At 35.5% G+C, this 27,239-nt stretch overlaps 1 protein-coding gene across 1 annotated transcript; it reads right to left on the bottom strand.

Moving 5' to 3' along the window:
- Positions 1-16,275: 16,275 nt before the first annotated feature.
- On the bottom strand, positions 16,276-18,405 carry LOC109612979 (uncharacterized). Its single transcript, XM_059129262.1, has 3 exons — positions 17,590-18,405; positions 16,871-17,305; positions 16,276-16,814 (listed from the first exon to the last, which is right to left on the bottom strand). Exons 1-3 carry the CDS (start codon positions 18,307-18,309, stop codon positions 16,596-16,598), a joined length of 1,374 nt encoding a protein of 457 aa, XP_058985245.1. The 5' UTR covers positions 18,310-18,405; the 3' UTR covers positions 16,276-16,595.
- Positions 18,406-27,239: the final 8,834 nt, after the last annotated feature.

Here is a 27,239-nt window from a genome sequence, read left to right as displayed (position 1 = left end):
CGTGGACCTATAATTACAATGTTTCCCCAGACGAACTAGGACCCATTATGACCCACAAATACCAATTTTTAGACAAATCAGTGAAAAAATGTGGCAAAAACCATCAAAATACCGAATATCGGGAGGTACCGTTATATGGGCGCTATACCAAATCATGAAACCATACATGCAATGTTTCGCCACCGGAGCTGGAACCCATTATGACCAACAAATACCAATTTTCAAACAAATCCGTGAAAAAATGTTGCATAAATCATCAAAATACCGAATATCGGGAGGTACCGTTATATGGGCACTATACAAGAACGTAGACCGATATATCTCATTTTCAATACCAACCATCCTAGACACAATGCAAATTGCTAAATTTTGGCGCTCTACGTCAAATAATATGGGTTGTATCGGGATTTCAACAGACAGACAGACGGACATCGTTAAATCGAATTAGAATTTTATGCTGTTATGAATATATATACTTTATGGGGTCTAAGACGAATATTTAAGGATGTTACAAACGGAATGACAAAGTTATACCCTCCTTTCCAAGGTGGAGGGTATAAAAACAGTAAAGAAAGTCTTTAAGTCGGGCGGGGCCGACACTTCGCATATTTAGTGGAGCTTCACATAACATTTAAAAGTTTTTGTGGGATAATTAAATTATACAAGCTAGTTCAAAGAACTAAATATGCGAAAGAATTCGTATCCAATTCGGGAAAATATATATATGGGAACTATATCCAAATCTGAGTCAATATTATTACTGAGCTGTATTTGATATATGTCCCTGAATATTGTTGTTACGGAGTGGATATTACGGCTGTGGGGAACAAATATAACAAATCGGATGAACAATATTTTTGGGAGCTATAGCTATATATATATATATATATATATATATATATATATATATATATATATATATATATATATGTATATGGAATTTGGGAGTTACGACCGAATTTAGAAGCTTGTACGTTAAATTGCGTGATATATATATATATATATATATATATATATATATATATATATATATATATATATATATATATATATATATATTTTGGCAGTTTGGTGCACAATAAAACGCAAATCGGACGAAGTTATATATGGGAGCTACATCCAAATCTGTTCCGATCTCGATAAAACTTAGCAAATTTATTATACCCTACAACACTATGTGTTGGGGGTATTATAAGTTTGATTGGGACAAAAATTATGTAACACCTCGAAATATTGGTTTCCCACATAGGAAAGTATATATGGATCTTCCTAGCTCGCCGAGCTGAGACGATCTAGCTATGTATGTCCGTCCGTCCGTCTGTCCGTCTGTCCATGTTAATTTGTAATCACTCTACAGGTCGCAATTATGGCCCGATCTTCACGAAATTTTGAATGTAGGTGGGGTTGAGGTCAGAATAGAACCCTATTTCTTTTGGAGACGATCGCCAAATGTTTAGGGGTTGAAATGGACCAAATACTGAAAAAATGTCGGATTTTGCAGTAGCTATACAGGTCGCAATTATAGACCAATCGACCAATCGGAATTTCGCACGTAGCTAGAGTTTAGGGCGGGGAAGAAGCCTACCAATTTGGGTGGTCATCGGATAATATTTAGCGGGTAAAATAGAACATATCTTTGGTGTTGAAAAAATTCAAAATTTTTCATTAAACCGCGAATATTTTATATCCCGGCGAAATCACAAAGCCATGACAAGGTTACTTCTGATCTTTACATTGATGTTAACATCCAACAAATCGGATATATAGCAAAATATGTGCGATATATATGTCTATCAAAGAAGATATGCTTGTAAAATCTCTTATATGTCGAGAACGGCTGAACTGATTTCGACAGTTTTCATTAATTCAGAATGGCCTCTTGGCAGGAAAGAAAAAGCGTCTAAAAAAATCGCATAAAAATATCTCTCTATAGATGAAAATGTTGATTTTGTAACATTTTCTCATATTTTTTCAATTTTATCATATTTTTGGCATATTTTCATTTTGAATTAAACATTTGGTAATATTTCTACAGCTAACAAAACTAAGTAGTTAGGATATCAGGATATCATATACAGATCGCATTTATGGGCCGATCCTTACGAAATTTTGCATGGGGATAAGATGAGGGTCAGAATAGAAGCCTACTCTTTTTGGAGATGATCGCCATATATTTAGGGGTTGAAATGGACCAAAAAACTGCAAAATTTGTCAACAGGTCGTAATTATTGCCCGATCCTCACGTACATTTGGATGGGGGTTACCGGACATTGCAAAAGCCAAGCAGTTTTGGATGGCCATCCCAAAAATATTCAATGTGTGAAATAGTTTGCCAACTTTTGTAGACAAAATACGAAAATGTCCATTCCGGTGACTTTTTGGAGAATTCACAAATACAGGAAAGACGCACTTCTGACTATTTCGTTAACGCTGATTTCGTTGCGTTTCAGTCAAAAACCAATAATAAATGTTAATCTTTTGCCACGTCTGAGGGATTATAGGTCTTTGGGAAATATTGGTTCCAGATCTAGGAAGACCATTTACGTGCAACATCTACCAATAAATTGGAAATGAGCAAATTAGTTTAAGTTGCTATTATTCGAAAATTAGAGAACGAAACCTGATGGTTTTCTTTTATTATTTGTCACAATATCTTGTGGAATTCTTTCGAGTATCTCGCCTATATAAACTGTATCGTTTATTATAGTGTTGTAGGGTATTCAACGGTCGGCCCCGCTCGACTGTAGCCTTTGCTTACTTGTTTCTTTCCTGTATTTGATATATTTCCCAAAATATTGTTGATACAGAGTGCATAATACGGCTGCGGAAGACAAAAATAAAAATTGGTTGAACAATATATATGGGAGCTATAGTTACATCTGAAGCGATTTCCATCAAATTTGGCATACTTTTTTTCAGGCCTAATTTGATTGTATGTGCAAAATTCCATATTATTTTGGTTGATATTACACATTAGATGCACAAAAAAGGCAAATCGAACGAATATATATGGGAGTTATATCTAAATTTTGACCGATGATCTCCGATTTCAATAGAGTTCGTCCTTGAGGCAAACAAATGACTTGTGCAAAATTTCATCCCAATCGAATAATGAATGCGACCTGCATTTTGTTTACAAAAACTCATGGACAGACGGACGGACAGACTCATAAGACGGACATCGAACGGAAACGGAAACTAAATCGAAATAAAATTTTATGCTGATCAAGAATAATTTGTCGGGTCTAAAATGTATATTTTGAGGTGTTACAAATGGAATGACAATCTTAATATACCCTCCATACTATGGTGGAGGTTATAAAAATGACAACTAAAATTATGATTTTTCTTTATGTGCTGTTATACCCTCCACCTTGAAAAGGAGGGTTTATTAACTTTGTCATTCCGTTTGTAACATTCCGAAATATTCGTCGTAGCCCCATAAAGTATATATATAATAATGATCAGCATAAAATTCTAAGTCGATTTAACAATGTGCGTCTGTCTGTTGAAATCAAGATACAGCTCACATAATTTAACGTAGAGCTTCAATCATTCAATTTCGCAGAACAATTTGTATTGTGTCTAAAATGGTTGGTATAGCCCCCATATAACGGTACCTCCCGATATTCGGTAATTTGATGATTTTTCCACATTTCTTCACGGATTTGTCTGAAAATTGGTATTTATAGGACATAATTGGTTGTAGCTCCTTTGGCGAAACATTACATGTGTAGGTCCACGATTTGGTATAGCCCCCATATAACGGTACCTCCCAATATTCGGTATGTTGATGATTTTTGCCACATTTTTTCCACTGATTTATTTAACAATTGGTCATAATGGGTTCCGGTAGCGAAATATTGTATGTATAGGTGGTACACGTTTTTGTATAGCCCCCATATAACGGTACCTCTTGATATTCGGTATCTTGTTGATTCTTACCACATTTTTTTTAACGAATTTGTCTAAAAATTGGTAATTGTAGTTCATAATGGGTTCTAGCTCCGGTAGCGAAATTTTGTATGTGTAGGTCCACGTTTACCTATAGCGCACATAAAACTATACCCACCGATATATTTTGATAATCCTAGTCATGTTTACCCACGAAATTGTTTCAAATGTAATATTTAAGAAGATTTTGTGCAAATCTACTTATATCGAACGGTGTAGTTCCCTATCTAAACTATGCGTATGAGTGATATGAAATTTATGAAATCACTCCTACGTTTGGAACTGTGGTACCGAACTATGAACTAGATTAATACAACTCTACTCCACAGTCTTCAATATTACATCCCAGTAATAATTAGGTCAATTTTATATAAAATAGTCAAATTTTAATTCTCTGCTCTAAATTTGCCACAATCTACATTATAACCCTATTCACAAAATACACATTAAACGTATTTGCATCGCATATACATATGCATTTCTGCAACAAAACTGCCATACTAAAAGCCAACTACGCTGACTTTAATTGGATTGTAAAACGTTATGTTTTTCTTGCGACATCGCAGATGTACGGTTTTTTTTCGTCTTCTTGTTGCTTCATGCTGTATGCAGTTCGAAAAAAGTGTACACCGTGCATTGCATGTATTTTTTTCTACGCTTCTACTGCAAATATGCCCTTAAGTGTTCAAGCATCAAATGACGAAAAGCGACGATGAAAAAACATCTCTGGGAAAAATGTTCTTAAAAAAAACGGCAAACAAAATTGAGAGTATGAATTCGGTTCTTGCCTAGCTTTGATTTCCATCTCAGTACCCATGGTTTTGTGAAATCCAGTGTAAAGTTTGTTTGGTGTGCTGTGTTTTTTTTTCTCTGGACATTTCTTTTTTGGCCACCATAAGTTTAACACATTTTTACGAGGATTTAATAGACATCGACATAAGATTACTAAAGGGCGTTAGGCTTTATGGAAATTAATGTGAGCCCCCAGGCATAAATGGATAAAGTGTTGGAGGGCAAAATGTCTCTTTCGGTAAAAGGAATTTAAAACAAGTAAGCAAAGTCTATAGTCGTGCGGGGCCGACCATGTGATACCCTACAACACTACAATATTTTAGAAGCCCCCTTATATCGAAAACCATTTTGGAAGATTTCGCTTTTGAAATTAGATCACGGAGCACTGCCCAGATATTACTCTTAGCATTTGGACCAGGAACATTTGCCTAGTATTTACGAACTCCGACGTGCTCTCTCTTCAGGTGTGCCTTTGGCTTCAATTGTGTGATCAGGAATTTTTACTATTTTGCCATCATCTACGATATTTTGCTACATTCGTCAACAATATCAGCATAAAAAAGAGAGAAGTTCGCCTTTTGTGTATTTCGGATATCGCATGTAAATACTGGGAATTTTTACACAAAAGTAGTTGTCCATTCTACCCGCTGTAATAAACTCTAACTTCATGCGAGATTTCGTGTCCTTTGGTTTCTATTTGTGACCTTTATAACGGCTTCAAAATCAGGAATATTTTTAGTTTTTGGTCCATTCCAACCCCTAAATATATTGCGGACTCCTTTGAAAACAATAGGCCTAGCTACCTTTGTGAAATTTCGAGGATCGGACGATAATTGCAATCTGTATATAATAACCTCAACCTGTGTTGTAAGGTGAAAAAATATTACAAAATATACATTTCAATATTATAAGCCAAGTTGAAAAAATCGCATGCGACAAAAAGTATGAAAAAATAAAAAATTTCACAAATTACTACAAAATCTATATTAACATCGTTACTGACATCTTTCTCTGCGATTTTTTAGATTTTATACTTTTTTGCCAAGAGGGCATTCTGAATTGACAAAATTCGGTCCGGAGATATAAGCATTTTAGCTAACATCCCCTTCCTTTGTATATATGTGTTGTATATATTTCGCTATATATATATCCCATATATTTACTATAGGCATCTACGTAACGGTCAGGATTGACCTGTTCGTCTATTTGTGATTTCGCCGGGATTAAAAATATTCGCGTTTTAATGGAGAATTTGACTTTTATTTAACACAAATGTTATGGTATATTTCACCCACTAAATATAACCCGATGACAATCAAAATTGAAAGGCTTCTGCCCAGCCCTAAGCTCTAGCCCCGTGCTAATTTCCGCTTCGATTGGTCTATAATTGCCACCTGTAAAGCAACTACAAAATCATTTTTTTTCAGTCCATTTCAACTCCTAGATGCAATGCAATCATCTCCAAAAGAAATAGGGTTCTATTCTTGCCCTATCCCCACCCCCATTCTAAAATTAACATGAACAGACGGACGACTCAGCTCGGTGAGATAGGAAGATCCATATATACTTTCCTATGTGGGAAACCAATATTTGGAGATGTTACATAATTTTTGGCCCAATCAAACTTATAATACCCCCGACACATAGTGTTGTAGGGTATAATGATACATTTTGTTGAAAACACAAATGGTATTTATAGGTATTTATATAGCGACATAAATGTTAAATCGGACATACGCATATATAAAGTTTTAGCTACATCTGCACCGATTTCCTTCCATTTTAACAGATTACCGTCTTTGCTAAATTCAAATCCGAAATCCGAATCGAAGTCGAACCGAATGATTCGGCTCATACTGTGATTTTTCGCAGATCACTAAAGAGAAATTGTTGGTCTACTTCGTGTCCTTTAACACATGCATAACATCGGTTCATGTCACTTTGTTTTATAAACACTGCGTTTCTTGATTAGTTTATACATTTTGTGCCTTCAAGTGGTACTTTCGGTTAATACTGCAGTCCCTCTCCTCTTTATCGGAGATTTCAATGTGGGTTGTGTTCGTCTTGCAGCCTTCTTTTTACCGTATTTACCCTCTGGCTGTGTGATCGTAATTTTATCCTAAATCACCATCACCATCTTAAAGTATATATATATAAGTATTTTCTTGGTCAGCGTAAAATTCTATTTTGATTTAGCGATATACATCCTCCTGTCTGTCCGTCTGTGAAAATCAGTCTAGCTTCCGAATGAAATGAAGTAGGTTGATTAATTTTTACTCAGATGTGTGTCAGGTCGGTTGGACATTTGGTATTGAAATAAAGGTATATAGGTCCACATTTTGGTACAGCCCCACATAACTATACCGAGAGATTTAAGGTATTTTGGGTGTTTTAGTCACAATTTTAATCCGAATTTGCTGTAAATTGGCAGGATGTGTTTCCATTGCATAGAACTATCAATATAACTACTGGGTGAGATAAAAATACCACAACAAAGCAAACGCCATAATTTTTACATTTTTTCCTGTCCTGTTGGAATGTCCAAGGTCTGCGGCCAAAATGTTTGAGTGCCCAAGGCTTTAACACACCCTCCAGAACATTTTCGCGATAATATTCGGCACTTATTCTGATGCCACGGTCAATTAATACGATCGGAGAGCGAATATCGGCTGTTATGGCGGCTCATACCATCACCGTGGCCGGCGCTTGAGTTCTGGAGGACATTTTCAGGACATTTGTTTACAAACTGCTGGACAACGAATTTTTTCTCATCGGTAAAAACCAATTTTGGGCAGTTCGCAACTTTTGGCCAATTTTCTCTCAGTTGCGGTGTAAGTTCTTGTACTTTTTGGAATTTCAATGGCTTTACCCCGAGCCCATTTTTCAATATTTGCCGAATGGAATATTGCGATATGTTCAGCTCACGAGACATTTTCGGCCACTGCGACGCGGGTTTCGATCAAGTCCCTTCTTTACTTTTCGAACCATTTCTGCTGATGTTGCTGTTTTCTTCCGTCCACTTTTTTCACGTCGGGCTACGCTACCAGTATCACAGTAAGGAGCGATGGTTCAAGACACAAATGATTTATTCATATTTAAATGCTGGAGTGCTCTACCGATAGCCACTTGTGGTTTTCCAACCAAATATAAATCATCACTAAGTACTTTTTTCTGGAAAATTCTCAGCAAAATGCTTTTGTACGCTTGTAAACAATATAATGAGCTGTCACTGGAATAATTTTAACAGCTGTTGTACGTGTGGCTTAGAAATGACAGCACTCTGAATTTGGATGCAGTTTTTTTGCACTGTACATTGCTATTTATTGCGAAAATTGTTATACGGCCAAAGAAACCAAGTTAAAGTAAAATCGATTGGAAAACATGGTCAAGATCCTTGCAATAACAACATTAGAGGCTATTCAAAAAAGTGGCCCGATGTTAACCATTTTCTGAGAGTTTGCTATGTCGTTACCCCTAACTCCCGTATGACCTGGTACCCATATAATGCGTACTACACCATGTTGAGAGTAGTTGTTGATTGAATTTATACATTTCAAACAGTTTTAGATGACATTAAGCCAGTTCAGACACTCTGCAATCGACCGGACCTCCGCTTTTAAGATCCTTATATTAACGCTCTGTTTAAGATCTTAGTTTGGCACTTTTCTTCGATACCTTAAAAGAAAAAGCGATCGCAGTAGAAATTTTAACAGTCTTGTAGGTCTGGAACAGATCATAAACCAGAATATTACACAGCGTCATTTGTCGTTTAACAAGTCTCTCGAATAGAAATACATTCTAAAACAAGTAAGCAAAGGCTACAGTCGAGCGGGGCCGACCGTTGAATACCCTACAACACTATAATAAACGATACAGTTTATATAGGCGAGATACTCGAAAGAATTCCACAAGATATTGTGACAAATAATAAAAGAAAACCATCAGGTTTCGTTCTCTAATTTTCGAATAATAGCAACTTAAACTAATTTGCTCATTTCCAATTTATTGGTAGATGTTGCACGTAAATGGTCTTCCTAGATCTGGAACCAATATTTCCCAAAGACCTATAATCCCTCAGACGTGGCAAAAGATTAACATTTATTATTGGTTTTTGACTGAAACGCAACGAAATCACCGTTAACGAAATAGTCAGAAGTGCGTCTTTCCTGTATTTGTGAATTCTCCAAAAAGTCACCGGAATGGACATTTTCGTATTTTGTCTACAAAAGTTGGCAAACTATTTCACACATTGAATATTTTTGGGATGGCCATCCAAAACTGCTTGGCTTTTGAAATGTCCGGTAACCCCCATCCAAATGTACGTGAGGATCGGGCAATAATTACGACCTGTTGACAAATTTTGCAGTTTTTTGGTCCATTTCAACCCCTAAATATATGGCGATCATCTCCAAAAAGAGTAGGCTTCTATTCTGACCCTCATCTTATCCCCATGCAAAATTTCGTAAGGATCGGCCCATAAATGCGATCTGTATATGATATCCTGATATCCTAACTACTTAGTTTTGTTAGCTGTAGAAATATTACCAAATGTTTAATTCAAAATGAAAATATGCCAAAAATATGATAAAATTGAAAAAATATGAGAAAATGTTACAAAATCAACATTTTCATCTATAGAGAGATATTTTTATGCGATTTTTTTAGACGCTTTTTCTTTCCTGCCAAGAGGCCATTCTGAATTAATGAAAACTGTCGAAATCAGTTCAGCCGTTCTCGACATATAAGAGATTTTTCAAGCATATCCTCTTTGATAGACATATATATCGCACATATTTTGCTATATATCCGATTTGTTGGATGTTAACATCAATGTAAAGATCAGAAGTAACCTTGTCATGGCTTTGTGATTTCGTCGGGATATAAAATATTCGCGGTTTAATGAAAAATTTTGAATTTTTTCAACACCAAAGATATGGTCTATTTTACCCGCTAAATATTATCCGATGACCACCCAAATTGGTAGGCTTCTTCCCCACCCTAAACTCTAGCTACATGCGATGAATTCCGCGTCGATTGGTCTATAATTGCGACCTGTATAGCTACTGCAAAATCCGACATTTTTTCAGTATTTGGTCCATTTCAACCCCTAAAAAGAAATAGGGTTCTATTCTGACCTCAACCCCACCTCCATTCAAAATTTCGTGAAGATCGGACCATAATTGCGACCTGTAGAGTGATTACAAATTAACATGGACAGACGGACAGACGGACGGACGGACATACATAGCTAGATCGTCTCAGCTTGGCGAGCTAGGAAGATCCATATATACTTTCCTATGTGGGAAACCAATATTTCGAGGTGTTACATAATTTTTGTCCCAATCAAACTTATAATACCCCCAACACATACACAATTTCCGGAAAAATCAAAACACGCAAACACGCTGTACTTACTTTGGTAAGTGTACAATAATTTCGTTTCTCTAGCATTACTATGGCTTCATGTGTCTATGTGCAACTAACTTCCTCTCAACCATGTTTTATCACCCAGATCACCATTCCTATCAGGTGTATTTGAAAGGATGTCTGTTTGAGTTCTATTTTGACCAACGAATTGGTAAATTCCCAAAGTGTTTCCACATGTGTTTATGTCTATTTACTTTCCACTTCCATGCCGGGCCTTGCTTCCACCTAAATGTTATTTAACTAGATTAATTTTAAATGCTTTTGAGTTTGCTTCAGCGCTAAATGTGTGGATGGGTGACGAGGGTGTGTTGGTTGTACGATAGGTATCCTTATTTTGAACATCGTTGAAAGGCCACTGAGATTTTAAACAGTTGCTGTTTTTGTCATTTCCATTACCTTATTCATGGCTATTCCAACAGAGTGCTATGGCCATCAATTGCCAATGGGCCAGCCAATATGACCATTTACTTTTCTGCAAAATGTTGTTTGGCGCGCTCACAAAGAGCATTTTAAAATGCTTTTACCCAAAACACTTTGTGAAGGCTACGGCGGGTCTGCACTGTTAATTTGTCTATAATCCAAGTGGTTTATTAAAAATAAATTATGCGCCTAATGGTTATCTAAATAAAATTAAAATGTCTTTTTGTAAATATTGACACTAACAATTTTTGATAAAACATTAAAATTCTAGTAAAGTTTTTATTCGACATAAATTGATTTAGAGAGGATGTCAGGAATGATGACTAGACTTTTTTAGCTATTAGTAAATAATTTGGGTGACTTTAACATTTTAACTGTTATTTATAAAATTACATTAAAAATTATTATTATTTAACAAATTTCGGAACAGTGCGAAAAAACGGGTTTTGTTGTCGGACAAGATCCATTCCATTTATTTTTTTCTTTCAACCAATATCATTAAAATCGTACAATACCCCTATATGAGATTTTAATAAAAGCATAAAAGATACAGGGTCAGATGAAAAAACAGCTACTCCTCCGACAGCTGTTAAAATTATTCCAGTGACAGCTCATTATATTGTTTACGAGCGTACAAAAGCATTTTGGTGAGAATTTTTCAGAAAAAAAGTTATTCGTGATTCAAGCGTGATAGTCCGATTTCTTTATATTTGGCTGGATAACCACAAGTGGCTATCGTTTGTGTCTCGTAACATCGCTCGTTTCCGTGATACAATGGCCACCAAAATCTTTGGATACCAATCCGTTGCACTATTGTGTCTGGAGTATTTTGGAAAGCAGGTGCACTAAAAAACAACAAAGGGTCGATCACCTCAAGCAAGCGCTTCGCTGGGAATGGGGCAAAATACCGCAGAACAACATTTGGGCAGCTTGTGACGGATTCACTGGCCGTTTGAGTGCCATAATTCGTGCCAAAGTTGACCAATTCGAGCAAATCCAAACTTATTCTAAAATTTGATGCTATTTCCGACGTTTTATGCTTTCATTCAATAAAATTTAAAAAAAAAAACAAGTAAGCAAAGGCTACAGTCGAGCGGGGCCGACCGTTGAATACCCTACAACACTATAATAAATGATACATTTTATATAGGCGAGATACTCGAAAGAATTCCACAAGATATTGTGACAAATAATAAAAGAAAAAATAATTTTCGAAAAATAGCAACTTAAACTAATTTGCTCATTTCCAATTTATTGGTAGATGTTGCACTTAAATGGTCTTCCTAGATCTGGAACCAATATTTCCCAAAGACCTATAATCTCTCAGAAGTGGGAAAAAATTAACATTTATTATTGGTTTTTGACTGAAACGCATCTATATGAGATACAGACATTTGACTATATTCTTCAACGAAATCAGCGTTAATGAAATAGTCAGAAGTGCATCTTTCCTGTGAATTCTCCAAAAAGTCACTGGAATGGACATTTTCGTATTTTGTCTACAAAAGTTGGCAAACTCCTTCACACATTGAATATATTTGGATGGCCATTCAAAACTGCTTGGCTTTTGCAATGTACGGTAACCCCCATTCAAATGTGCGTGAGGACCGGGCGATAATTACGACCTGCTGACAATTTTGCAGTTTTTTGGTCCATTTCAACCCATAAATATATGGCGATCATCTCCAAAAAGAGTAGGCTTCTATTCTGACCCTCATCTTATCCCCATGCAAAATTTCGTTAGGATCGGACCATAAATGCGATCTGTATATGATATCCTGATATCCTAACTACTTAGTTTTGTTAGCTGTAGAAATATTACCAAATGTTTAATTCAAAATGAAAATATGTCAAAAATATGACAAAATCGAAAAAAATATGAGAAAATTTTACAAAATCAATATTTTCATCTATAGAGAGATATTTTTATGCGATTTTTAGACGTTTTTTCTTTTCTGCCAAGAGGCCATTCAGAATTAATGAGAACTGTCGAAATCAGTTCAGCCGTTTTCGACATATAAGAGATTTTTCAAGCATATTTTCTTTGATAGCCATATATATCGCACATATTTTCCTATATATTCGATTTGTTGGATCTTAACATCAATGTAAAGATCAGAAGTAACCTTGTCATGGCTTTGTGACTTCGCCGGGATTAAAAATATTCGCGGTTTAATTATCTTGAGAAATGGTTGTTTATCGGCCTTTTTAATGAAAATTTTTTTGAATTTTTTCAACACAAAAGATATGGTCTATTTTACCCGCTAGATATTATCCGATGACAACCCAAATTGGTAGGCTTCTTCCCCGCCCTAAACTCTAGCTACATGCGAAATTCCGCGTCGATTGATCTATAATTGCGACCTGTATAGCTACTGCAAAATCCGACATTTTTTCAGTATTTGGTCCATTTCAACCCCTAAATATTATGCGATCATCTTCAAAAGAAATAGGGTTCTATTCTGACCTTAACCCCACCTCCATTCTAAATTTCGTGAAGATCGGGCCATAATTGCGACCTGTAGAGTGATTACAAATTAACATGGACAGACGGACAGACGGACGGACGGACATACATAGCTAGATCGACTCAGCTCGGCGAGCTAGGAAGATCCATATATACTTTCCTATATGGGAAACCAATATTTCGAGGTGTTACATAAATTCTGGCCCAATCAAACTTATAATACCCCCAACACATACTGTTGTAGGGTATAAAAAAAATGTAAAAATTATGGCATTTGACTTGTTGCACCTTTTATCTCACCCTGTATACAGTTTTCCATTCCTTGTAGTGATGAATCTGCTATTCAAATCCCACGCTTATTTTGCAACATGAATTCTAAATCTCTATATTTCATCAGGCTGTTTGGACACGTTTTTGAAAAAGATTGAATTTAACAGTTAAAAAATTCAAAACAATTTAAAACCCATTTCATTGCGAACATCGCCTTCAAACAACTTCGTTTGTGATGCTCATTTTTCTTTGATAATGACATCACGTTCATCTCAAAACCAAACTTGATTTTATAGAGACTGTAGTTTTGTTTTGTCTCCAAAACTACATTGCAAGTGAAATGATTTTTTGGAATTTATCAAGGTATGGTGGCCGTGATGGTGGACGTTCAGGTGATAGAATTCTGGATCTATGTGGGAAGTTTCCGTTTGTTTGTAGCTCTGAAACGAAATCCTTACGAACTTGTTACACACATTGACCACATTGGCCGTGCACAAAAATGGTGGGAGATTCTCTTGGAAAACCAAATGCATATGTTGTGTTTTATCCGTTTTGTGTGAGTGTGCGAGTTTGGGGAAATGTTTCAATGGGGTTTTGTTCAAAGATTCGATGTGCGGATGTTACAAATTCTTGCAAAGTAATTTTACATGTAAAGGTGTAGTGGGAATACCGCTTGGTGCTAGAAAGGCAAATGGTATAAGTACAAAAAGAGCAAATTGGCCATAAGTAAATTTTGATGGTCTGGTATAAGAGATATTTTATTTCTTTTAAAAAAAAAATAACTTACAAGAAGTCTTCGATCCTTCTAAAAACTCCTTCAATGGCATTAAAATAAGACCTTATAGGCCTTCTGTAAGGATGGCTTATATTGTGTAAGAAGAACTCCTGCTCAAATACCTTTCAGTTCATCTGTAAAAAAATCTGCAGGAACAGCTATCGGAGAAAATTTCGAAGAAGTTTTTTGAGGTTTCTGCAAAACATTTAGAAATTTTCTACAAGAAGATCTTCAAGGTCTCTCGAAGAAGACTATTGAGGCCTTATAAAAATGGTTCAGTACCTTAGTTATCTACATAGTTTCAAAACTAAAAGAAAAAGAAAATTTATGAGACATTTTAGTCTTTCTACTATAACTGGGAACACCTCGAAATGAAAATTTAAAACAATTAATTTAATTTAATTTTACCAGAAAAATCTCTATAAAATAAAGGCCTTCCTCCATTTGTATAATTCTTTAAGAAGACTTTCGGGCCTTCCAAAGAATCACCTTCAACGGCTTTAAATTACACTTTTCTGGTCAAATGATTTCCAGTTCATCTGTAAGAAAAACTTTAAGTAAAACTGTCAAAGAATATATCGAAGACATTTTTTTACAAAATGAACTTTCAGAAACTCTCGCAGAAAGCCATTGAGATTTTCTACTAGAAGGCCTATAAGTTCTTTCGACGAAAACCTATGATGCCTTATAAAAACAGTGAGAAACCTTTAAGAAAAAGAAAGAAATTATGGGTCTTACATATGTATACTTACATTTGTCTCATTCACCCTTTCTACTATAACTTTTTCAAGGAGTTACAACCTTGAAATGAACATTTAAGAACAAAAAAGTATATATATTGTTGATATTTTTATTATTAAATTCTATGTCCACTTATCAATGTCCACACGTCTATCTCCCTGTCTGTCTGTCTGTCTGTCTTTCCCTGTGTGGAAATCACTCTATCTTCCAAACGAAATTAACTACGTTGATAACATTTTACTCAGATGAATTTCGGATATTGAACTGAGTCATATATAAACCCTATATAACAGTAACTCTAGATTTAAGGAGTTTTCGGTGCTTTAGTCATGGTTTCGAATTGGATTTGGGCAGTTTGTTTTCCCATTAGGTAGAAAACATCCTTAGAAACAATTGTCAATATTGGTCCAAGTTACCTTGCTTCACATGTTTTAAGAGATTAAATTCCTATGTAGAGTTAGCTATAGGTTCCGCACACTTATTATTGTCTATACAGGTGCACATATATCAGTTCTTATGATATTCTATGTCACATATAGGCTCTGCCTCTTCCGGCAGACAATATGTGCCAACGTATATTCTGTGTTTTAACTTAGCCCCTTTTTACACATTGTAACTCTTTCTGTATGAAAACTTTTCAGACCTTCACATATAAGTAGTCCATATTGGACTGAATATCCCTCTATCAGACGTTTGAATACCCTCTACCATTTGCAATGAATTTGCAAATTAAAAACAATCCATTGAAAAGTACTACCAAAATCATGTAAATACCGAATATGGGGATTTATCGTTACATACGAACCTGTATATCTAATTTTTGTTATAGGATATCACGCAATTCAAATACGAAATTTGAAACAATTCTGCCTTAGGAACCACTAGGAACTGCAAATTCCAAATTTGCAATATATCCGGTAATAGGGAGACACGGATCATCAAAATACCGAATATCTGGAGGTACAGTTATAAGAGGGATTCCAGCCTCATTCCTTCACCCAATGCCAAATTTAGTGTCATTTAGTATTTCTTGTTCAAATATTGGACGCATTTCCAAAATCATCTTCATATCTCACCCGCAGCCACCAGCAGAGACCTAAATAACAAATGTTTGCCATATCTTTACAGAATACTAAATTTTGTATCATTTAGTATATTTGTACAAATATAAGATGTATTTGGCGACCTGACTTAACGCCCAACGGACATAAAGCCAAAAATTGATTTTGGGCGTTATGTCCGCCCAAATCCCGGACATAAACCCCAAAATGAAATTGGGCATTATGTCCCCCAATGCTGCGGACATAATGCCCACTGGGCATTATGTCCGTTTTTATTTAAAGTAACATTTTTGCAGTTCAATTGTAGAAATTAGAAGTTTATTCAAATCAAATATAAATTTCTTGTGTTTGACCCACAATTTGTCTACAGAATGGACATAATATTAAAGTACCTTGATTATTATGTTTATCTTGTATTCCTTCAAAACAAGGTTTACAAAGTTTTGCATGCCTACATGGAAGCAGAAGCATACATTTTTTGTTTTTAAAACATATTTCACATAACAACCCATCCTGAAGGATAGGTTGACTTTCATCCTCAGTTTCGCTTTCATCAATAGGTGTTCGGTCCAAAACTACTGGGGCGAGATTATTTATTTTATTGGTCATCATCTGGAGGAACATTTTGGGAGTAATCTGTTTATTTGCCAGTTGCTCTGTGAGAATTTTCACTTACTCATTGCGGTCTCTATTTCGTTTTTTTTGGTGGTTGTGAAATTTCCGAAACGCCATCTAAAATCTGTTTCAGATCAACATATTTCTGAAACTCTTGCTGTCTAATTATTTGTAAAAAGTCCCAGAATGAGCCATGCATTGGAATTTGTGCACACAAAAAGCTGTTATATGATTCCACAGCGCTCGTAGTTCGTACGCATTCACCATGGACAGAAAATTTGAGTGGACTTTCCTATGGAAATATATATACATATTTAAAATTTTCTGAATATATATGTATGTACTCACTAAATCTATCCATTGTCTTTGAAAATAGTCGAAGAATTTCTCAAATACATTCTCTGATTTGTAATAACAGTTCATGGATGCGTACGCTTCTTGTTTGCACAAATTGAATGCGGTTGGTATATCGTCTGGAGGAAGCAGTGGTAAAACAAGCATCTTTTTAAAAATTCGCCTTGCCGCATCAGTGGTTTTGACAAATTTAGCCAATTCTGAGATGTTGGTTAATTTTCCTCTTAATGCTTGGCAGTAATGGAACCAGCATCCCTTTAGTTGCACCTCAGGATATACCTTTAATATTCCACTTCGTAGGGCCTTCTCAAAGTCTGTGGTAAAAGAGGCGGGTTTAAGGCGAAACACATTTGCGTCTATGAACCGCAGAACGTGTTCGTAGGATTTCTGGGTTTTCTTCGACATAAGTATATATGCAAAAGGGAATACCTGCAAAACTCGGTTCTGAATGTACCCATACGGAAAATGTATGCCTTATTTTAAATTAGAAATTGAGTAATAAATCAAGCCGAAAGATGTTGAAAGCTATTGATCAATAGTCATAGACGGTGGATTTATATAAGAAAATCGCGCGATTTTCTTATATAAATCCACCGTCTATGACTATTGATCAATAGCTTTCAACATCTTTCGGCTTGATTCATTACTCAATTTCTAATTTAAAATAAGGAATACATTTTATACACATAATAACATCTAACTCAACAACTTACGTGGCGCTCATACCCGATGTATATAAGAAGTAATTGTTTGTAACCGCTTGATGGCACAACTGCAAATGTAGCATCGACAAGATAGTGACGAGAGTCATCATCCATTGTAGAAATTAATTTCGTCATTGGTAAGGAGCAGAATAGGGTGTAGCTAAAGTCTGTTTCAAGGATAGTTGTTTGATAAAATGGTTCGTCCGGCGCGCTCTCACACATGCCGTATTGCTTCATGTGTTCGCTGTTTGCAAATAGGTTTATAAATTCCTGAGGAGTTTGTGGAGATTTCGGCATAGCTTGGCTCTTTATCCGCCTCAAGTGCCTCTGCATTTTGTTAAAGACAATTTGATCAGCACTATCCTTAGCATTTCTGCATTCAGCGTTAAAAACAACTCGAACTTTGTTTGCTACCAAGCTCGGTTTGGAAACACCTTCTTTTATTGCAGCTTTTAATTTAAATTGTTTCATTAGGCTTTCCTGGTCGCCATGGTCAAAGTGTCCATTATTTTCTTTTGGTGAAATTGCTACTTCTCTGTTAATAACTTGAAGAAATGCTTTGCAATTATTTTGATAACAAATGTATAGCCTTATGCAATCTCCTTTTTTATTGGTGTATTGAGTTTTAAATTTGTACAATTGTTTTTTCGTCGGCGTATACACTAACTCACAATTGCGGCGAGCGCCTACAACAAACTCAAATTCAACAATTTCACCCATTCTTATCATTAGTTTGGAAACAACTGAATGATGATTGCTATTTTACGCATCAACAACTGATCTTTTACAACTCATTCTTAATAGCTAATATACCGTTATTTTGAAACCAGTTCTGCATTACAACATACCTAGTTCCCAAAATATTACATTTAATTCATTAAATTTTGAAAAAAAAAACCCAAAATATTTTTTGGCCGTTATGTCCATTTCGTATGCGGACATAAAATTTGGCGTTATGTCCTATTATTTTTGGGCATTATGTCCGCAGCATCGGGGGACACAACGCCCAATTTGATTTTGGGGGTTATGTCCGGGGTTTGGGCAGACATGACGCCCAAAATCAATTTTTGGCTTTATGTCCGTTGGGCGTTAAGTCAGGTCGCCGATGTATTTCCAAAACCACCTTCATATCTCAACCGCAGACACCAACAAAGACTTTATAAAAAATATATATATATATATAAATATTCTGATTCCAGCCTTATGCCTTTACCCAATACAAAAGTCAGTATAATGTCGTAGTTTTTATACAAATATAGGACGCATTTCCAGAACCAACTTCATAACTCAACCGCAGACACCAACAGATACCTAAATAACAAATTTCGGGATTCCAGCCTTATTCCTTCACCCAATACCAAATTTAGTATCATTCAGTATTTTTTGTACAAATATAGGACGCATTTCCAAAACCACCTTCATATCTCAACCGCTGACACCAATAGAGACCTAAATAAGCAACTTTGGGATTTCAGCCTTATTCCTTTACCCAATACCAAACTAAGTATTATTTACCTCAATACCAAATGTAGTATCATATAGTATTTTTTGCAAAAATATAGGACGCATTTTTAACACCACTATACCAAATCATAGACCTATATTGACAGTTCTTTGCAAGGTTGTTTCTCACATAATGGGGACAAATTCTACCAATTTACAGCAAATTCAGGTTAAAAATGTGACTAAAACACCCAAAAAACCTTAAATCTGTCGGTATAGTTATATGAGTCCTATACCAAAACGTGGACCTATATAACCCATTTTCAATACCAAAAGTCTCGCAGACCTTGCACATATCTGAGTAAAATTCTGTCTATATACTTCATTACTTTCCAAAGATAGAGTGATTTCCACTTACGGACAGACAGATGAACGGACATCGCTAAATCGACATATAATATTATGCTGATCAAGAATACACATACTTTGTAGGATTTAAAATCTATGTTTCGAGGTGTTAAATACGGAATGACAAATTTAATATACCCTCCATACTATGGTGGATTGTATAATAAAAAGACCTTAAAAACTGTTTAAAAAACATACAAGACTATTTCAGACTTTCTACATGAAGATTTTTTGGGTCATTTATAGGAAGACCTCTGAGGTCTTCTATAAAGGCCTTTAAAAGGACCATTATCTAAAGATTTTAGGATTTAACATCTATGTTTCGAGGTGTTACATACGGAATGACAAATTTAATATACCCTCCATACTATGGTGGATTGTATAATAAAAAGACCTTAAAAAACTGTTAAAAAACCATACAAGACCATTTCAGACATTCTATAAGAAGATTTTTTGGGTCATTTATAGGAAGACCTCTGAGGCCTTCTATTAAGGATATTTCAGAAATCATTTCAGTAATGCCAAGTAATTCTATGGGAAGTAGGCTTTACAGTCCACCTATAAGAGTAGGTCTGAATCAATTAACATGAAGAGTTATGAGGTCATTTACAAGGCATTTACTACTAGCACAAATTCTAGAGGACATTGTAAGACCCTTTCTCCTCGGGGAGTATTGATAACGTCCAGAAGATGAGGCATAAAAAAGCATTTCGACGAGCAGTAAGAAAATCTATCTTTACGCGCAGCATTTTAAGAAGTTTTCTTATCGGGAAATTGAGGGTCCATATGAGCAGAATGCCTTTCCCAACTTTGGGTAGATTATTGCAAATTAAAGACAGCTTTTTACTGCCCCACTGCGCTTGAAATTACCTCTAGGCCCAATGTCATGATGGCTTAGAATTTCGAAAGACATGTGCAAAATTTCCCATCATAGGTTGTAGTGTAATTTGCTTCTAATATTTTTTATTAAGTTGCGAAGAGCTCATCTCCCATTAAAGCATTCTTTCCATTTCTGCACTTAGTCCACATGGACATTCCCCCAACAAAAAATTAACAATATGTGAACGGACTCAGCTCGAAAAGGTCAAAAACAGGGACGAGATTTTAGTTATGCGAGCATTGTGTATTTTATTACGTACAAATCTCACAGAGCTTCTGGTTGGGAAGCGGTTTGTACGTATTGTACGTTGCGGTATGGTGTTGTGTGGTTTGGTTGGGTTGGGTTAGTTGGTTGTTATTGTCATGTCACGTTTATCACTTGACACATGCATCTTTTACAAGCATAACAAGGCTTGTTAGTGTCATCATCGTCATCAGCAGCAGCAGCAACAGCATTTGCAACAACAACAACGACGACGAGGACGACGATGGCAATAACTGAGTAACAGTATCGTTGTCCCATCAATGGCTCCCAATCCTTTTACATCACATGTAATCATCCGAAAATGTCATCCATAATGACTTGGGAACGGGTACCGAAGTCATACGTTACGTATTAAAACCATATCATCACTTCAGTGTTCCTACCAATGCTTTGGAAACTCTATGACAGTAGCTTTCAACGAATGCACTTCGTACGTTACCAAACTCCATGGCTTTGCCACTATTTGTTATTACAACCACCTGGAACACGTTAATTGAGTGTAGGTGGTCGGTCGGTCGATCGGTCGTTGGTCTGGGGTAACAAGCAACGATTGATGTCTTTGTGATTTCTGGAAAGAAAACATGCAGGGCAGATTGAAAGAAAGGGTTAATAAGCGGTCCCCAATTTTTCTTTGTTTGAAACCAAGTAATGAGCATGAAATAGCACACGGAGAAGTGGATGATGGTTGGACATAACCCAATTTGCTACGAAAAATTCTTAATGATTGATGAAAAGCTGGCGGCGGGTTTCATTAACAAATTACCAAGAAATGTATGGCTTTGGTGATGGAGAGAGTGATGGTAACATTTGGCAGCCTTAAGGTATGCTTTGATTTTTTCTCGTCTACACCAGCTCGTTAACATAATTGAGGCGAAGATATTTTCCAAAAACATTTTGTTAAAATTTCTTCGAATATTGTTAATGAGTTTTTTTTTTTGGCGTTTCGTTATTTTAGAAAACCCATTTGTTGGTGCAGGCTGGTTTTCTTCGTTTTGGACCGGTTAGCCGGAAAATGTGTTTTGAATTTTTAAGTGTGATGGTGATTATTTGCGTTTTGGTCGTTTACCATTAAATTGTTGAAAAGGGTTATTTGTCGCTAAGCCAATACTGTTATTTTTTTGCTTTTCTTTGTCTTTTTGGTTCTATATTTCGGAAAAAAAAAACTAAGCCCATTAATTTGCGTTAAAAAACGTTTAGTGTGTCAAAATAACAGGTCCATTCAATTGAGTAAACAATAAAATGTAAGGAGCAGCCAGGTTGACTAGTTGATCCCCTATAAAACTTAGTTATTACAGTATACGGAAAGTGTGACATCATGTAAATATTTTTAACGACTAGATTACACATAAATTTATGTTCTCCCAATTTGGCTACTCCGACAATTCTCCCACCTTTGTAATCAGGCATTGTTTAAACTTTTTAGGCGTCAACTAAAAAAAGTTCATAGGAAAATTCACTATAAAAATTAGCAACTAGTTTGGGGTTTTTATTGGAAACGTTGATGCAAATATTTCTTTGATACACAATGGAAATAGAGATTTATTGTCTTTAGTGACTTGCATATCTTTGTCCTTAAAATAAAGCTTTGTGGCAGATTTTTGCATAAACTTATATATACTCTATGTTAGTTGGCTTGCTGTCGTTTTGGGTAATATTTAGACTTTTGACTTCTTCTAGGACCCATAGTAGAATTTTATTTGTAGAAGATTTTGAATTTCTTGGATCTCATTTTTTGAAAAAAAGACCAAAACGACCCATTTGGTTACTCGCTTGAGCATTAAAATGTTCAATCGCCGTGTTTTTATCTGTAATACTAGCAAGTGCTCGCTACTTCATCAAAGAAAAGTCCTCCTTTACTTACTAAATTCGTTCATAAAGTTCGTGTTAGACTTTTTCTTGTACTTAAAATGCACAATTTATTCAGTTTGACAAAATATTTTTTTTTTTTATAAAAATTTCATACATTGTACTAAATTTTCAGACTTTTAAGTTTTTTTATATTATTCAAGTTTTTTCATTTTTCGGAAAGAATAATATTAAAATATTTACCTTTCATTTCTTCAAATAGTCTTCAAAATCTTTCATGTTGGAGTTTACCGAGGAGGATATTAATAAAAACATTGCACAATGGACCCACAACCAACTTGTCTGCCCAAAACTATTTTAACGTCACCACAGAAGCTAACAGTGACCTCAATATTAAATTTGATAATTCAAGCCATATCTCTTCACCAAATATCCAATTTAGTACCTTTTCGTACAAATAAACCACGCATTGCAAGCCACCGCCAATTCTCAATCCCATATACCAACAGAGACCTCAATATCCTTAATATATACAGGGTGAGATTAAACAAAACTGCAACAAAGTCAGAAGCCATAATTTTTACATTTTTTTATAGTTTTATTGAATGAAAGCAAAAAATGTCGGAAATAGCATAGAATTTTAGAATAAGTTTAGGTTTGCTCGAATTGGTCAACTTTGGCACGAATTATGGCCTTCAAACAGCCGTCACACGCAGCCGGAATGTTGCTCTGCGGTATTTTGGCCCATTCCCGGCGAAACGCTTGCTTGAGATAATCGACACTTTGGTATTTTTTAGTGCCAACCTTGCTTTCCAAAATACTCCAGACACAAAAGTCCAACGGATTGGTATCCGGAGATTTTGGTGGCCATTGTGCGCTTGAAATGAAGCGAGGAACCTCATTTTGTAACCATTCTTAGATGGCGTGTGCTGAGAGCAATTGTCCTGTTGGAATGTAAAAGGTCTGCGGCCAAAATGTTTGCGTGCCCAAGGCTTTAATGCACCCTCGCACATATTTTCGCGATAATTTTCGGCACTTATTCTAATGCGACGGTCGATTAATTCGAGCGGAGAGCGACCATCGGTTGTTATGGCGGCCCACACCATCACCATGGCCGGCGCTTGAGTTCTGGTGGCCAACCGAAAGTGCACATTTTCAGCTGACCTCTTTGGCAAGTAAACATGATCATTTTGTTTGTTTACAAACTACTGGATAACGAATGTTTTCTCGTCGAAGAAAACCAAATTCGGCAATTCATCACTTTCAGCCAAGCGAAGCAATTCTTTAGCTCTTTTGAGTCTATTTTCTTTCTGTTGCGGTGTAAGTTCTTGCACTTTTTGGAATTTCAATGGTTTACCCCAAGCTAATTTTTTCAATATTTACAGAATGGAATATTGCGATATGTTCAGCTTACAAGCCATTTTTCGGCAACTGCGACGGGGGCTTCGATCAAGTCGCTTCTTTACTTTTCGAACCATTTCTGCTGTTGCGCTGTTTTCTTCCGTCCACTTCCTTGACGTCGGGCTATGCTACCAGTATCACGGTAACGAGTGATGGTACGAGACACAAAATATTTATTCACATTTAAATGCTGGAGTGTTCTAACGATAGCCACTTGTGGTTGTCCAGCCAAATATAAAAAAATCACACTATCACGCTTGAATTCCATCACGAATAACTTTTTTTCTGGAAAATTCCACCAAAAAGCTTTTGTACACTTGTAAACAATATAATGAGCTGTCACTGGAATAATTTTAACAGCTGTCGGGCGAGTGGCTTACCAATGACGGCAGTCTGAAGTTGGTTGAAGTTTTTTCATCTCACCCTGTATATGACGCATATCCAAAACAGTCTAGATTCTTCCACAGATACAACGAGTGATCGAAAATCTGCACTATTTAATACTTTTCGAACAATTATAGTATGCATTAGCAAATGCACCACCAGACCTCAACACCAGATACCATCAGTCCTTAATATTTAATTTCGGAATTCCAGCTCTATCCTCTCACCCAATACCCAATATAGTACCACCCCGTATTTTCCGATCAACTGTAATATTCATTTCCAAATCCACAAACAGTGACATCTATAGCAAAGGTTAGTATTTCCGCACGATTTTTTACCCAATACCTAATTTAGTACTATTTAGTACTTTTTTACCATAATGGTGCACATTTCCAAAACCAGCTTAATATCTTAATTCCAGCCATATCCCTTCACCTAAAACCAAATTTTCTACGCATATCCAAAACAATCTACATCTCGTCATCCTGAACACCAACAGCGATCCAAAATAAGTACCTTTTAGTACATTTCGCTCAATTACAATACCCATTTGTAAAATCACAGACAGATGAAAAAAGAGGCCCCAATATCAACTCTCAGGGTTGTACCCAATACCCAATTTGACTTTCAATATCAACTTTCAGGGTTGTACCCAATACCCAATTTAGTACCACTCAGTACTTTTCGATCAATTTTCGTTTCCAAAACTACCTCTATATCTTAACCAGAGACATCAACAGTTACGTTAATACCAAATCAAGAATTTCAGTTCTATTCCTTCACTCAATACCAAATTAAGTGCAATTGAGCACTTTTCGTACAACTATAGTAAACATTTCCAGCCCTGTCCCTTCACCCAATACCAAATGTACTACGATTAAGTACTTTTCGTACAAATATAGGACGCATATCGAAAACACCACCAAACCTCAAACAAAGCTGCCATTCGTAATCTAATTATCATATTTCAGAATTTTATCTCTATTCCCTCACCCAATATAGTACAGACTAGGATTTTTCCAGGCTACACATGAACAGCGACTCTTATACCAAATTTCAGATTTCAAGATTTCGTCCCATTAAGTACCTTTCTTGTAGCATATATTTCCAAAACCACATCTTTATTACAAACCCATCATCAACAACATTGACACCAATACCAAATTTTAGCTCCATCTATTCAGCCTAAATCAAATTGTTCCAAATTTAGTACCATTTAGACCACCTCGATTATCATAGCGTTTTTCAACTTTTTAGTCCATCCGTTCAAATGATATCAGTGGTATTATTTCAAAAATTTTGTATTATTTTAGAACTTTTCGTAAACTTTAAGTTTGAATTTTGAAAACCCATATCACATGCCTAAACAGCAAGACTGACCTCGTGTAAAATTTCAAGATTCTAGCCTCAGAAATTTCATCTATTCGTCGATTCTCAGTCGATTAGTTACTTATTTCACCACAATTTTATATACCTAGATAGGCAAATATAGTATGTACCTAAAATCAACGGATTCCAAGGAATCTTGATCCGAACATTTCAACAATGCTGAAAGGGTGGGATCTGGTCCTTCCTATTTAGGGTACTTTTAGATGTATACTTTCAAAACGCTCATATACATGCCTTCTTTTTTAGCTCTACTTTCATAACTTGCTGGATTACGGACGAGTACTTCTAGGCTTAAGGTGCAACAGGTTTAAAGACTAATTTTAATATTCCTGCAAAGTAAACTAATTTTTACTGGAATGATTTCCTGTATTAAAATAGATATCAATGGGAAAGCATTTGTTACCGTTATATATCTTAATATAAAAGAGGCGGGATTGTCGTCCCGGACATTTAGTTATAATGGTGTAGGGTATAACACGGTCGTTCTCATGAAATACAACCCTTTGTTTCAATTTGTCTAGATTCTTTCAAAGAAGAAAAAAAAAGACAACTCAACGTTGATAATAATGTTTTAATTCCTTTTTAGCATATTTTTATACCTTTCGTTTTTTAGCATTTTGTAACGCTTAACTGGCACATTATGCGCTTGGCATAATTTAATGAAATGTATTTCCTTTTTCTTTTCCAATATTGTAGAATTTTGCTTTGACCTTTTTTTCTATCGCAAAGCCCTGTACAAATTAAGACCCGTTTTTGTCGTAGAGAAATTATTTCAGATATTTTTCCAAGAAGACGGTCAATGGTAATTAATGTCATTGTTAATGATGCAATTTGCATGTGGAATATCAATTCAATGGCCAGAATTAAAAAAGGATGTCATGTTTTAACGTGACAAATGTTGAATGTTTACTTAAAATAAATTTTAATCGAACTTAATGCCTACAAAAACTAATGCCAATAGGAACGTGAATGGAATTAAAATGAGAAAATACAATACATTGAGTGCCATTGCCGATGAAGGATATTTTCCACGAATAAAGCGAAAAAAAGGTTTTTTAAATATAAAAATCAATATTTTAGGGTATGCTTCAGCTTATGGGAACGAAAATAACCGAAATAAATATCGAGAATATGCTATCGAGAATAAAAGATTATTCATTATTTTCATGAAAATAGCAGAACTATTAGTATTTTAAATATATATTTGAATGATGACTTACCCGTCAATAATAAATTAGTTATTATTTCTGTTCTGTCATATTACTTGTATCATCACAATTCGAATATAGTTGATTTCGTTGTTTATAGACTTACCTAAAATGAAAAAATGGCTTTTAGGAACTTTCTGGGAATAATTGGGTTTACATTTGTAATAGAGAGTTGGGATAACAATTATATTCATACAAATGTTGCATTCATAATGTTCATCTTTCGTTCGTTTCCTTTTGCCTGTTACAAACAAATGCACAAAGACATAATACCCTGACCACCTTGTGGCATAGGGTATAAAAATGATCAATATAAGCCCACTCATTCCTGTACCTCTCCTTATCGCCATATTTTATCTGTAGTGGAGCTAGTGTGAAAATGGACACAACAATTCACTCTTTCTGATACCTCCCGGAATAACGCACACACAATCAATATTTTTACACAAACCCATAAAAAAGTAAAGACGAAA

This window comes from Musca domestica, unplaced genomic scaffold (assembly GCF_030504385.1).
Source record: "Musca domestica strain aabys unplaced genomic scaffold, Musca_domestica.polishedcontigs.V.1.1 6, whole genome shotgun sequence".
In the NCBI taxonomy this organism is placed as follows: Eukaryota; Metazoa; Arthropoda; class Insecta; order Diptera; family Muscidae; genus Musca; species Musca domestica.
Note: the sequence above shows the minus strand (reverse complement) of the source record. Positions and strands in the feature narration are given on the sequence as shown.